The following is a 15,000-nucleotide window of genomic DNA, read 5'->3' as shown; positions in this document are numbered from 1 at the left end:
AAAAAATTAACCAGGCATGATGGCTCATTCCTGTAATCCCAGCTACTCAGGAGGCTGAGGCAGAAGAATCGCTTGAACCCGGAGGCGGAGGTTACAGTGAGCCGAGATTGCGCCATTGTACTCCAGTCTGGGCAACAAGAGTGAAACTCCATCTCAAAAAAGGAAGAAAAAAAAAGAATGATTAAACAAGATTCCCCCTCTTAAGTTAAAAAGGCTCCTGAAGAAGCTCTATGGGGAAATTGAGTGGGTGCCTATTTGGAAGGATAGCTAGGGGTCAGACAGTACAGAGTCTAGTTGGCCTAACAGAGGTTGGTCTTTATTCCAACTAAGTGCAATGGGGAAGTTAGTGATTTTTGGCAGGTAGGTAGGTGTAGGGGGAAGGTAATTAGTGACAGGATTTCTATTTTAAAATGTCTCTTGCTACAGAGTAAACAAATTGAAGGAGTTCAATAATGATGTATTGGAGTAAACCAGGTAAAGGGTTTCAAGAGCTATGATAGCTTAGACTAGAGTGGTAGTGCTAGAAATCTAAAGTTGATGCATTTGGAAGATTTGAAGGTGATATGCCCAGGTCTTGGTGAGAGAAGGGGTAGTATTGAAGAATCTGAAGTTCCTCACTTGTATAATTGGAGAAGTAAAATGTTATATGAGGGATAGGAACACAAGAGGGGAAAAAGCTTTAAAGGAGGGACAGGAGTGCTAGAGAAATGCTTTATGGGATTTTGATGTAAGACTTGAAAAGATCAGTCTAGCTAGGAGTGTTTGTAACTTCGTACATTGTGTTTGGCTCCCTTGACTTATGCCCTTTTTATTTTGAAAATAATACATGAAATATGTGTATTTTGCCACAATTAAAAACAAATACATGCTGTGCACATTATGGAAAATACAGATGATCCAAAATAATGAGTTCCCATAATGCAGCCCATACATGGTTCCTATAAATGACTTGGCATACGTATTTTTTTCTTCAGATATTTCTGTTATATATAGTTCATTGTTTTAGTGAAGACCAACCACTGAACAATGTTTATTTTTATTTATTTATTTATTTATTTTATTTATTTTTTTGAGACGGAGTTTCACTCTTTGTTGCCCAGGCTGGAGTGCAATGGCGCGATCTTGGCTCACCACAACCTCCGCCTCCCGGGTTCAAGTGATTCTCCTGCCTCAGCCTCCCGAGTAGCTCGGATTACAGGTATGCACCATCACGCCTGGCTAATTTTGTATTTTTAGTGGAGACAGGGTTTCTCCATGTTGGTCAGGCTGGTCTCAAACTCCCGACCTCAGGTGATCCACCCACCTCGGCCTCCCAAAGTGCTGGGATTACAGGCGTGAGCCACCGCGCCCGGCCTGAATGATGTTTATTAAGCACCTCTGTGCACTAGGACCTATTCTTGATGTTAAAGATACATGAATGAATAGGCCATTGGTCTCCCAGAGAGTAGTTACTTGGTAATGGGGAAGTAGTTGTAAATGTGATGTAGAACATTAAGATAATACAAAGCCTCTCAGTAGCAACTTGAGGCAGGTGTTACCCAGCCACATATTCTAGAGTTGACATTTAATGCAGGGGCACGCCACCAAAAGGGCTAGCTAATGCAGTCTGTAAAACTGGAAAAGCTTGGAGGGTAACGGAGAGGCTGGATGGAGTGAGTCAAGGAGTGGCAAAGTGGTAAGAGGTGAGGTAGAAGACAGGATTCTCTCAAGATTGTAAGCCAGGGTAAGGAGTTTATTTAGATTTTTTTTCTAATTGCCATAGGAAGACATTAAAGTAGAAAGCAGCAGAGTGATAAAATATGCTGTACTGAAAATAGGTGGTATAATCACAAGAATGGAAGCAGAACTGGTAAGCTGTTGTAGTCCAGGTCTATTACATCTGAGGGAGAGAGCATCTGATTTAAACAAGCTAAGTGTACTTGTTTACAGCCAAAGATATGGAGGCTTAGGATACTATAGTATGAGAAAATTTGAGTGATGGATTATCAAAGTGTTGATCTGCTTTAAAGGGTGACACAGGCTGGGCATGAAGGCTCACGCCTGTAATCTTAGCACGTTGGGAGGCTGAAGCAGGAAGATCACTTGAGCCCAAGAATTCAAGACCAGCCTGGGCAACATGGCAAGACCTAGTCTCCACAAAAAATAAATTAACCAAGCATGTTAGCACATGCCTGTAGTCTCAGCTACTCAGGGGCTGATGTGGGAGGATTGCTTGAGCCCAGGAGGTCAAGGCTGTAGTGAGCCATGTTCACACCACTTGCACTCCAGTCTGGGAAACAGAGCGTGACCCTGTCTTAAAAATAAAGGGCTATAAAATCAAACTCAGAATGAGTTATTTAATTTTAGAAAAGGGGTTTTAAACACCAGGAATGTAAACTTTGAATGGAATGCATTTTTATCCTTGCTTTATTTTAGAAAATTGTAAACTCAGTCTCTAGCACTAGCAGGCCTAAAATTAAGGATCCCTTAATCAGGAATTATATTGAGGAAGCAAAGCATTAAGTAATAAGGCAGAGTGGGGACTTGGAACAGAAGTTAATAGATGTTTAATACTGTGTCTATGAACTGAAAAAAGGGAATATTTTTTGATGACCTGTCATTTTATATACATTATACCTTTTATTCTGATAACCCTCTTTTTGTTTTTTAAGAGGCGAACTAAAGCTTGGAGAGGTTAAAAACAAACAAACAAAAAACTGTCTGACACAGTGACAAGCTTTTTGGAATAGAAAGCAGATGTGAGACATTTCATTGGAAGGTGACTTGGAATAACTTAGAGTGGTATTTCAAGGCAGGCACAAATAATAAAGTAACACATATACGTGAAAGATGTGAGAAGAACTTGTATAGCCATCAATGAATATTGGCACTGACTATGTGCCAGAAACTTGCCTAGATGCTGGCTGGAAGTACAGCAGACACAACCTACCTTTAGGAAATTTGCATTTTGAGAGAGAGAGAGGCAGCAAGCATGTTAATATCAGTTCTGATGTGTCCTGGGCAGAATACAACCTATTTAATCCTAATGGTAATCCTATGAGAGTAGTATGATTTACAGAAGGGTTAACTCAGGCACAAAGGGTTAGCTATTTGTTCAAGACCACATGGCTAATTGGAGTAGAACTAGTACAGGAGAATAGTGACTGGAGATGGGGCTGTTCTACCCAGGATGGTAATGAAAAGAGGTATACCTAAGATTTGAAGAGAAGGCGGCCTTGAGTAAATCTAGGGGTAAAGTGTTCCAAGTGAAAATTTGGAGGCCCTGTTTTTGGAAGGAGATTGGTATCTTAAAGGGCAATAAGAAGGCCAATATGGCTCTAATGATAATGCAGATGATATTAAGAGGTAGGCAGACATTAAGAGGTAGGAAGAGCTAAATTGAGGGTGGCCTTGTATTCTGAATTTTACTCGGGATGGTAGGGATCTGAACGTTGATGTGATCTGAATTAGGAGCTGTCAGGTGACAGGTAATGGTAGCTTGGATAAGGGTTGTAGCAGTGGAGATGGTGGTTAGTGGCCAGTTAACAGGATATGTTTTCAAGGTAGAACCTATAAAGTTGCTTAGGGATTGGATTTTGAATGTGAGGGAGGGAAGATTGAAGGATGACTCATAGGATTTGGGGGCAGCTTGGATGGCAGGCTATGGTACTCACATAGGGAAAGAGGAGAAGTGGATTGTGGAGGGGAAATCAACAGTTCTGTTTTAGCTATGTTAAGTTTCACATGCCAATTGGATATCCAAGAAGAAATGTCAGGCAATTAAATGTGTGATTCTGGAGTTCTGAGAAGTCTGTGCTGTGAGTGGTGCAAACAGATCTTTGCAGCCTTTGGATTAGATGAGATCACTTAAGAAGAGTATGTATAGAAGAGATGAGGCTGATGAATGAGATCTCAGATACTTCCAAAACTTAGGATTATAGTACAGGAGAGGAGCATACAAAGAAAACAATGAGACAAAATATGATAAGTATTGGTGTCATGGAAAGCCAAGTTTCAAGAGTTTATCAGAAGGAAAGGATAGATAGTTGTGTCAAATGCTGCTGAAAGTTCAAATAAAATAGCAAGTGAATTAGAGTGGGCTAACTGCTACAATAAATAGATACCAAAATGTCTAACGGCTCAGATACAATAGTTTTTTTTTTTTCCCTGCTTCCTGTAAAAAGTATTAGAGTGGCAGTGAAAAGACCAGTGGTCTGGCCCTCCCCCCGCGTAGCTATTTAGGGACACAGGTGAATGAAGGCTCTACCAACTTCAATAGGTGGCTTCAAGATCACGGGATCATCTCTAATATAGCCGACTAAAAGGGAAAAAGATCATGGAGGATCATGAGTGCTAGATTTTTATGTGCCAGGAATGGGAACGTACACATGTCATATTCCACTGGCTTGAATTCAATCATATAGCCATTCCCAACTTCCACGGAGGTTGCAAAAAATAAGCCATGCATACAGGCAAAAGAGAAATCAGCTTATTGTGAGTAGCTAGTAAGCTCCACTACAGATGTCTTTGGCAGGATGTAGGTCATAGTGACTTTGGTAAGAACTATTTCAATGAAGTAATAAGGATAAAGTCCAAGAGAGGACTGGATATCGGAAATTGAACTAATGAACACCAACTTTTTCTGTAGTTTTGCTATAAGGATGAACAGAGGAATGGGGTGAAACTAGAAGGAAATGGAAAGTAAGGGAGGGTAATAAGAGGCATGTTACTAGTGCAAACAGAAGGTATACTATTTTATTTATTACCATGGTTATCTAAGTAGGAAAGAATATATAGTATTTTTAATGTTTGAGGAATGGATTCCTATGTTCACAACCACTATGGTATAGATGCTGGTGGCTGATACAGCAAGGTGTGATATATGTTGAACTTGGCAAAATAAGTGGCACATTATACTTTAGGTTTTCAAATCTAGTTGTCTTCATAATCTTTTAATGTAGTAATCAAGTCATTAAACTACCAGGGTTAGCAAATGTCCTCCCATCAAAAAAACTTAGAACTTCAAAATAAGTCAGTCCATTTTCTTAATAGAATGGGGAAATGTATTCATAGTTGCATGTTCTATAATATACTGATAATGAAGAACCTTTTGTAGTCTACAGATTTTACGGCCCTTTCACTTGGTGACTCAATTGAGGTGATGCCAAAACCTCATCAGTCAGGATCTCATGGGGCCCGGGGGGACTAGTGGTGGACGGGCAAGAAAAGGGCCCAAGCACACTGTTTTTTGGATGTCAAGATATGTAGAAAATGATTGTAGTGGAGAGTAATTTAAGAGATGATTGCTAATGTGAGGAAGAATGGGTCTACTCTACACTAAAATAAATAAAATCATTGAAAAATATTTCTGGGCAGGCTTTAATTTCTAATCCCCCTCTAGTCTATTATTTTTAAGTTGAGATACAAATTACATAAAATTCACCTTTTTCAGCATACAATTCAGTGGTTTTTAGTATATTCACAAGGTTATATAACCATCACCACTTCCTAATTCCAGAACATTTTCATCACCCCAAAAAGAAACCTCATACCTACCAGTAGTCACTTTCCATTCCCATCTAACCACAGTCCCTGGTAACCACTAATGTACTTTCTGTTTCTATGGATTTGCCTAGGCTGGACACTTTATATAACACGTGCCTTTTTGTGTCTGGCTTCTTTCCCTTGGCATAGTGTTTTCAAGATTCATCCATCATGTATCAGCACTTCCTTTTATGGTTGAGTAATATTCCATTAAATTGAATACACCAAATTTTATTCCTCAGCTGATGGACATTTGGGTTTTTTCTATTTTTTTGGTTATTAATAATGCTGTTGTGAGCATTTGTGTGTAAGTTTTTATGTGAACATGTTTTTATTTCTCTTATAATACCTGGAAGTGGAATTGCTGGGTCATATGGTCCTCAATCTATTTCACATTTATTTCACTGCCATTGCCATCTCTCAAGCTGTCCTCCCTTGACATCTACCTCATGCACTCCCATACTGTTTTCTTTAGATTTTTAGAACATTTTCACTTTCTTCAGTGATTAATGTCTTTCTCAGCCTCTTCCCCTATAGTCCTACTTGGTAGTTCATGTTAATGAACTTTTCATACTGTGACCTCAAGTTTCTTTGAACTCAATGACATTTTCCACTCAACTTCAGCTACCCAAGGAACAGCCAAATACTCCACCCTTTAGAACTGATCATCCTGTGCCATTTCCAACATCTGGAATACACAAACTGCTTTCTCTGATAACTTTTTCCTCCTGTATTGCTCCTTTAAACTTATTATTCATGCCTATGATGACTTCCAGACCCTCAGTGCCTCCGTTTTCAGTTTATTAGCTAACTGCTGTCAAAATTTATCTTCCTATTTAGCAGGAGCCCATGGCAAGCAATTTTAATGGTATTTTCTTCAGCATCTTTGATTCCTTTTTTTTTTTCTCAGTGATCCTTGTTCTAAAATTCCTTAACTCCTTTGTTTAATCTTTTTTGCATTACCAGTTCTCTAAAAGAGGCGGCTTATATACCATCTATTTTCTCCATTCTTTCCTTTGGGGTTGCCCAATTCTGGGCAACAGTGTCAGTTGGTTCACTGTAAATTCATGGTATCCAGGCTCAAGTGAGCACATTTTTACTATTTTGTGTTCCTTTTATATCAAAATGACTTCTTAACTATTCTAACATATTTCTGCTCTCAAATCCTCAAGCCTCTATCTCACCATTACCTTTTTATGCAAAAATAAAGTTCTTTTACTGAGATGGCCTGGGCCCGCAGTGTATGCCCTACACTTTTCTCAGTTTTTTCCGTTTTCTCTAAACCTCTTCAAGCCTAACCCCTTCTCATATATTATTACCTACTCTTCAGTACCTCTCCTTGGTTTTTCATTAATTATTCGTTTTCTTGCCCCTTTAAGGTCTCTCTCCACTCTTTTTCCCTATAAATATTTCCCTCTTTAAAAAGAAAAAATACGCCGGGTGCGGTGGGTCGTGCCTGTAATCCCAGCACTTTGGGAGGCTGAGGCGGGCGGATCAACTGAGGTCAGGAGTTCGAGACCAGTCTGACCAACATGGCGAAAACCCGCCTCTACTAAAAAAAGAAAAAAATTAGCCGGGCATGGTGGTGGGGTCTCATAATCCCAGCTACCTGGGAGGCTGAGACAGGAGAATCACTTGAACCCAGGAAGCAGAGGTTGCAGTGAGCCAAGATCGTGCTGCTGCACTCCAGCCTGGGCAACAGAGTGAGACTCCGCCTCAGAAAAAAAGAAAGAAAAAATAGTAACACAATCCTGTTTCTACATAATACCTTCTCTATAACAATCCTGTAGATGGCCAGAATGTGTAAGTCTTTAATAACCTCTGTCCTCTACAACTGGCTTTCAAACTCAGTTCTTACTGAAATTGTTTTTTTTGGTTTGTTTGTTTTCTTTTTTTCAGCCTCCCAAGTAGCTGGGAGTACAGGCGTTCACAACCATGCCCAGCTAATTTTTGTATTTTTAGTAGAGACGGGGTTTCACCATGTTGGCCTGGCTGGTCTCAAACTCCTGACCTCAGGTGATCTGCCCGCCTTGGCCTCCCAAAGTGCTAGGATTACAGGCATGAGCCACCGCATCTGGCTGAAATTGTTTCCTAAAGCATCACTTGTTCGCCAAATCCAGTATTTTCAGTCTTTATCCTTTGGTTCCCTGTGAGATATAAATAGATTATTTAAGCTTCTAGGCCTCTTGCATGAAGGGGCCTTAAAATGTTATACGGTTGAATATGATTATAAAGTTGCAAAAGTAAAATAGTTTTGCGCTCTTGTTCTTAAGCTTCAGGCCCAACAAAACTGAATCTACCCCCATATAAAAGAAGTTCATCAGATTCTCTTATAGCCTCTAGAGGTACCAAATGGGACAGGGCTTCTCGCAACTTAGACACAGCTAAGGACAGAGCTAATTGCTACATTAAGAGTCACATCTTGAATTGACCAAATAATTCTATTCTTTCCATAACTAGGCCTCAGGTCTGGTTCTCAATATTACAGGTTCAGGAACTAGATTTTAAGCAGTTTGACCAAGGTAATTAACCACTGGGAGATTAATGCAAACTAACCAAACTCACAAAAGACTATAAAAAGAATGTCTATTTCTTAATGTACAAGAAGGAATCAATACCTTAACATTAATGATTAATACCTTAATATTGACTAGGGTATATGGTAGACATTTGTCTATCCAGGACACTCTATTCCCTAAATCAAAGTAGTTTCGAGACCAAAATGATCACGAACGTTTAGTTATCATGATTGAAAGTGTTATTTTACTGGCCTTATGGCCTCCTCGCTGCCTCAGATTCCTTGAAAATGGGGTAAGCTCTGTTCCTGTGTGATTTAAGCCTGTGCATGATTCTGACCTACCAGTCTTGCTCAGTCATGGATTGAGCTGCATTTTTGCATTTAAGGCAAGTTTTATCGCAAGCCCTAACTCCACCCCATTTGGCTGCCATACGCGGGTGTTGTGCGTGTCCTCCAGATCCCCAGCCATCCCAGCGCTTTCCCATTCCACTCATGCCCTCTCTTCCCCTTCCTCTATCTCAGTGTTTTCCCTCACTTTCAGTGGCCAGACTGGCCTTCCCAAGGTCCCTCCTAACATCAGGTCTGTCATCACCTACCTTCTTCCACCTTGCCTCGCCTACTAATCATCACCTCCTAAACTGTCACCGTTATCTCCTACCTGGCTCACACTGGCCCCACCGCCCAGAACAGAAAGGAAGCATGGAATCTCGGTCAGGCCGCGCCTACGCGACTCAGGGCGCCCGGCGCCCGCCCCTGCCCCAGCGGCGATGCTGTGAGGGAAACCGTATTGCATTTTGCATAGTCTTCGCAGTCCTACATAACCGCCACCTTTACCCTTCGCGTGGGCATCACAATCGCCTCCTCCCCCTGGGGAAGGCAGAAAGGCGCCTCCTGGCGAGAACCAAGGCGTGTGGGGACGCAGGGCCTCTGCGTGTCAGGGAGCAGAACCTGGGCCGAGCCCTAGGTGAAGGGGCGGGGTGGTTGGCCCTGAGCCAATCATGGCTCGTGACGACTCGGCTCGGCCAATCAGAAGAAGGGAGGCCTGGCGCTCTCGGGGCGGGTGAGGAACCGCCCCCCTTGCAGCTCCGCGGCCAACGCCTTCGCCCAGGGGTAGTTGGAGCGGTGCAGGTTCCCAGGCTCCAGGTACTGGGCGCCTTACGAGCTGGGAGGTGGTGCCTCTCACCCAGCTAATTGCTCTCTAGCCCTTGGCCTTCACAGGTGTTGGTGCCTGCCGTGAACGCATTCTGACCTGGGCCGTATCTGTCTCCCAAGACTTTGTGCCTATGGTTGGGGACAGAGTGAGGTAGTTGCCTTGACGACGACAGCATGTGGCCCGTGGTCCTCCTAAGTGTGAGCTTGCGGCGGACCGAGGCCCACCTGCCTCCCTGCCTGCTTCGCCCTGGACTCGTGACTGCGTCCGCAGAAGAAATCACAACAGCGCTGGAATTGCTAGTTTGCTAGGCGACATCTTTTGGACCTGCGAGCCGTATGCATTTCACCTCAAATTTGTTTCCAAGTTGAAAACCTTTGGGTCTTTCTATGCGAACGGATTGAAGAAACAGTAAGTATAGTACGTTTTAAAGCTTCTATTATCTCGTTCTTTGATCTATAAAAGATTTCAATCTGTCTTTTTTTTTTTTTTTTTGAGACGGAGTTTCACTCTTGTTGCCCAGGCTGGAGTGCAATGGCACGGTCTCGGCTCACCGCAACCTCTGCCTCCTGGGTTCAAGCGATTATCCTGCCTCAGCCTCCCAAGTAGCTGGGATTACAGGCATCACCACCACGCCTGGCTAAGTTTGTATTTTTAGTAGAGACAGGGTTTCTCCATGTTGGTTAGGCTGGTCTCGAACTCGCAACCTCAGGTGATCCGCCTGCCTCGGCCTCCCAAAGTGTTGGGATTACAGGCGTGAGCCACCGCTCCCGGCCCTTTAATCTGTCTTAAACAAAATAAAAAAATTAGCATTCTCCAAATATTTTTATCAAAACTGTTGCTTTTAGAACCATCCAGAAATAACACCTTGCCCATTGGCCAGGTTTCTTTTTCGTTTGTATTACCTTTCCGTTCAAGAGTAGAAGGCATGAGAAGTTACAGTTTATGAGTAACCGTTTCAGGAAACAAGAGGCTTTGTAGGCTGTGATAGTTTTAAAGTATTTGTGGACAGTGCCACTTGAAAAAGCAGGTGTGTTCAATGTGGTGTGTCCAGATATGCAATTGGTTGGGAGAATAAACTTGAAGCAGTCAACTTGCATTAATGTTAGCTTGGGATATGCTTCAGAACACCTCAGACATGCTTAAAGTCATTTTTTGGGTTCACTTTGTGCTTTCAAATATTGAGGACATCAATTACAAAATATTTTAAAATAATCCAGGTTATAGATTCAAGCTATTTTTGTCATTGGTGTGATAAACCTAAAGCCTAGTGCTTAATAAAACATACTCTCTTAATGGAAGAGAAAAAAATTAAGAAGGGATAGAATTATATGGAGTTTTTTTTCAAATACAAACAGTTTATTAAAAAATAGTTAATGGAAGTGGAATAGAAGGTAAAATGTCAAATGCATGGAAAGTTAGGGTCTGGGACACTGCTCTGTAAAAAGTTTGTAGTAGAATCTACTATGAAAACTGGTAGTAAAATAATAATTTAAGTTGATGTTCATTGGTATTGTTTTCATTTCCCACCCCTCAAGATCAATCTTCTAGTTCTCCACATATATCTACATTAAAAATATGTATATTATAAAATCTCAAACTATTATATGTCAAATGTGAAAACGTATTGTATACATTGGATTACCATAGTTTGCTAGAACAAAGAGAATATTTGTTTTGTCTTTGCATCACTGTTCCAATAGAGAAACAGGAAAAACAGTTCACGATCTGAGTAAATTTTAGATTGCCGTAAGTATACAATTAATACAATAGGCAAGAATTATTTCTTGTTAAAATCTATCTGTATTTGGACTGAAATAATTTTTTATCTATTATTACTGAAATAATAGTTAAAATCTATCTGTATTTGGACTGAAATAATTTTTTCTGTACCAAAGCATTTTGTCCAATGATTGCTGGACCTTCATCAATCATTGGTAAAACAAGAAAGATTCTCTTAGGATTGCCTTTATTCAGAAAATGTCATATAATATGAGTAAAAAATTTCAAGGCCGGGCGCGGTGGCTCACGCCTGTAATCCCAGAACTTTCGGAGGCCGAGGCGGGCAGATCACGAGGTCAGGAGATCGAGACCATCCTGGCTAACACGGTGAAACCCCGTCTCTACTAACAATACAAAAAGTTAGCCGGGCGTGGTGGCAGGCGCCTGTAGTCCCAGCTACTCTAGAGGTTGAGGCAGGAGAATGGCGTGGACCCGGGAGGCGGAGTTTGCAGTGAGCCAAGATCGCGCCACTGCACTCCAGCCTGGGCAACAGAGCAAGACTCCGTCTCAAAAAAAAAAAAATTTTCAAACACAAATTCAAATTGTACTTATAGTGAGTAATCATTAACAGGATTTTTGAAATACTTTTACTGTATTTGGTACTACTAATATTTAATTTAATAATTATATTAAATTTAATAACATTTAAATTAATTTTTAAAATCTGCTTATATACCGATGTCATTACTCTTATTTTCTAAGTTCAATATAGTAACAGTAACATGGCGGAACCCCGTCTCTACTAAAAGTACAAAAATTAGCTGGGCGTGGTAGCGGTGCTTTAACCCCAGCTACTGGGGAGGCAGAAACAGGGAATCGCTTGAACCTGGGAGGCAGAGGTTGCAGTGAGCCAAGATCGCGCCAGTGCACGAGACTCCGTTTCAAAAAAAAAAAAAAAAGAAAAGAAAAGTAAAGAAAAATATTTTATGAAAGATGCTCTGTGTTAATTTGTTATGTGATCAAATATTTTTTCCAATTAAGTGGAAGGTGCATAAGTATTTCCAACATTGATCTAAATACAGTGTAACAAAAAAGTTGATCTTCATTAAAACTAAATTCAGGCCGGGCGCTCTGGCTCACGCCTGCAATCCCAGCACTTCGGGAGGCCAAGGTGGGTGGATCACTTGAGGTCAGGAGTTCGAGACCAGCCTGGGCAACATGGCAAAACCCCATCTCTATGAAAATACAAAACTTACCCGGGTGTGGTGGCTCACGCCTATAATCCCAGCTACTCAGAGGCTGAGGCAGGAGAATTGCTTGAACCCAGGAGGTGGAGGTTGCAGTGAGCCTAAATCTCACCACTGCACTCCAGCCTGGGCAACAGAGCAAGACTCCGTCCCAAACAAACAAACAAACAAACAAAACCCCCCACCAAATTCAGTTATACATCTTTGAGTGAAAAGGAATTGTGCCTTTTTTTTTTTGAGACAGAGTCTCACTCTGTCACCCAGGCTGGAGTGCAATAGTGCTATCTTGGCTCACTGCAACCTCCGCCTCCCGGGTTCAAGGGATTCTCCTGCTTTAGCCTCCCGAGTAGCTGGGACTATAGGGGTGCACCACCATGCCTGGCTAATTTTTGTATTTTAGTAGAGACAGGGTTTCACCATGTTGGCCAGGCTGGTCTTGAACTCATGACCTCAGGTGATCTGCCCGCCTCCTCCTTCTAAAGTGCTGGGATTACAGGTGTGAGCCACTGCACCTGGCCTGTGCATTTTGTTTATTTGTTTTGTTTTGTTTTTGAGACAGATTCTCGCTCCGTTGCTCAGGCTGGTGTACAGTGCCATCACAGCTCACTGCAGCCTCAACCTCCTGGGCTCAAGCAATTCTCCTGCCTCAGCCTCCCAAGTAGCTGGGACCACAGGCATACACCACCACACCCAGCTAATTTAAAAATGTCTTTTGTAGAGACAGAGTCTTGCTATGTTGCCCAGGCTGGAATTGTGCTTTTTTTTTTTTTTTGAGATGGAGTCTCACTCTGTTGCCCAGGCTGGAGTGCAGTGGTGTGATCTTGGCTCACTGCAAGATCCGCCTCCCGGGTTCACGCCATTCTCCTGCCTCAGCCTCACGAGTAGCTGGGACTACAGGTTTCTGCTACCAAGTCCGGCTAGTTTTTTGTATTTTTAGTAGAGACGGGGTTTCACCGTGTTAGCCAGGATGGTCTCAATCTCCCGACCTTGTGATCCACCCACCCCGGCCTCCCAAAGTGCTGGGATTACAGGCGTGAGCCACTGCGCCCGGCCTGGAATTGTGCTTTTTAAAGTGAGTTGTAATTGTTATGTGTGATAGCTCAAGTATTGCTTTATTGGAATTAAAAATATATGGAATTTCATTAACATGACATTTAGTAATTTAAAGTTAATGGCTTCAATTCCATTTGCCTTGTCTATTATGAAATGTGTGTGACCATTTTGAAAACATAGCTTAATGTGTGTGACCATTTTGAAAACATAGCTTACATGTAGAAACACTAGGAAATTGTGAATTAATACAGGACAGCCATGAACACAGTGACTAATATGGAAAACAAGCAGGGAAGAATTAATTTGCTGGGAAGGCGGAGGAAATTAACGTACTCAACGTTGTTAAATCTATGTTTTGGTTTTCACAGCAAAAAGTTTCTACAGACTTTAAATTAAAATGGAAAAATATGAAAACCTGGGTTTGGTTGGAGAGGGGAGTTATGGAATGGTGATGAAGTGTAGGAATAAAGATACTGGAAGAATTGTGGCCATAAAGAAGTTCTTAGAAAGTGACGATGACAAAATGGTTAAAAAGATTGCAATGCGAGAAATCAAGTTACTAAAGGTGAGTAAATGCATATATTGAATCGAAAAAATATGAGTATAAGTTTCTTTTTTGGCAATAAGAAGAAATACAATGATTAGATATGCAAATTCATTTATCTGGTGAATGTAAACCTGATTTTAAAAGTGTTTGTTCCTTCTCTCTGTATCTTTCTGTGTATTTATCAATCATCTATCTATAGTCTGTGTTAGGAGTCCCAAAGACCACCCCAGATTTGATGACTTGTTAGGAGGAATACCATTAATTTTTGTTCTTTATTATTTCATTTTTTCTACTTATTTGTATGGGTTTATTTTGCAGCCCTTTTTCCTAATTTGTTGAGATAGATGCTTCTCTAATTTCCAGACTTTTTTCCCCTCAAATATGCATTTAAGGATATACGTTTTCCTGTAGGAACAGCTTGGTATGTATCCTGGAAATTTTGATTGTTAACAATATTTTCTCATTTCTCTTATATTTTTCTTAATCCCTGAGTTATTTAAAAGTATATTTCTGTATTTCCAATCATGGACATTTTCTAGGTTATTCTTTCCTGGTTATTTATTTGTGAGACAACTGCCCTATGTTCTGAGTATACACCATATAAGAATTTATTTCTTTGAAATTTCTTGATATTTGCTTTTTGTTCAGAATATAGTCGATTAAAAAAACCCTCTTGTTCTTGAAACGTATTTCATATATGTTCATTAGTTCATGTTAATTGTGTTGTTCAAATCTTCCAAATTCTTATTTATTTTTCTTACATGCTTGTTTTATCCAACACTGAGAAGAAATATGTTAAAGTCTTCCTTTGTGATTATTGATTTTTCTACTTTTCATTGTAGTTCAGTTAATGTTTATTTTTATAAACAGAAACAGTATTATTAGTGTGTTATATTTAGAATTATTATATCTTGCTGTTGAGTTAAATCTTTTGTCATTATGCAATAACCCTTTTTATTATAGTAATATTTTGTTTCGTTGGTTTTTTTTGAGACGGAGTCTCACTCTGTTACCAGGCTGGAGTGCAATGGTGCTATCTCAGTTCACTACAACCTCCTCCTCCCGGGTTCAAGCGATTCCCCTGCCTCAGCCTCCCAAGCAGCTGGGACTACAGGTGTGCATCACCATGCCTGGATAATTTTTTTTTTTTTTGTATTTTAGTAGAGATGGAGTTTCACCATGTTGATTGGGATGGTCTCGATCTCCTGACCTCATGATCCGCCCACCTCAGCCTCCCAAA

The 15,000-nt window shown here is 40.9% G+C and overlaps 1 protein-coding gene across 4 annotated transcripts in view; it reads left to right on the top strand.

Annotated features, from left to right (window-relative positions):
* Nucleotides 1-9,079: 9,079 nt before the first annotated feature.
* Nucleotides 9,080-15,000, top strand: part of CDKL2 (cyclin dependent kinase like 2) — a 53,134-nt gene continuing 47,213 nt past the window's right edge. For 2 of the 4 annotated variants that reach the window (XM_055384505.2, XM_055384507.2), the window contains exons 1-2: nt 9,109-9,602; nt 13,582-13,778. In XM_055384505.2, the coding sequence (XP_055240480.1) occupies nt 13,611-13,778 (168 nt within the window). In that variant the 5' untranslated portion in view covers nt 9,109-9,602; nt 13,582-13,610. Of the gene's footprint in view, nt 9,612-13,581; nt 13,779-15,000 lie in introns of all 4 variants that reach the window. The other 2 variants (XM_031010561.3, XM_063705319.1) reach the window with 2 other exon arrangements.

This window comes from Gorilla gorilla, chromosome 3 (genome assembly GCF_029281585.2).
Source record: "Gorilla gorilla gorilla isolate KB3781 chromosome 3, NHGRI_mGorGor1-v2.1_pri, whole genome shotgun sequence".
Taxonomy (NCBI): Eukaryota; Metazoa; Chordata; class Mammalia; order Primates; family Hominidae; genus Gorilla; species Gorilla gorilla.
Note: the sequence above shows the minus strand (reverse complement) of the source record. Positions and strands in the feature narration are given on the sequence as shown.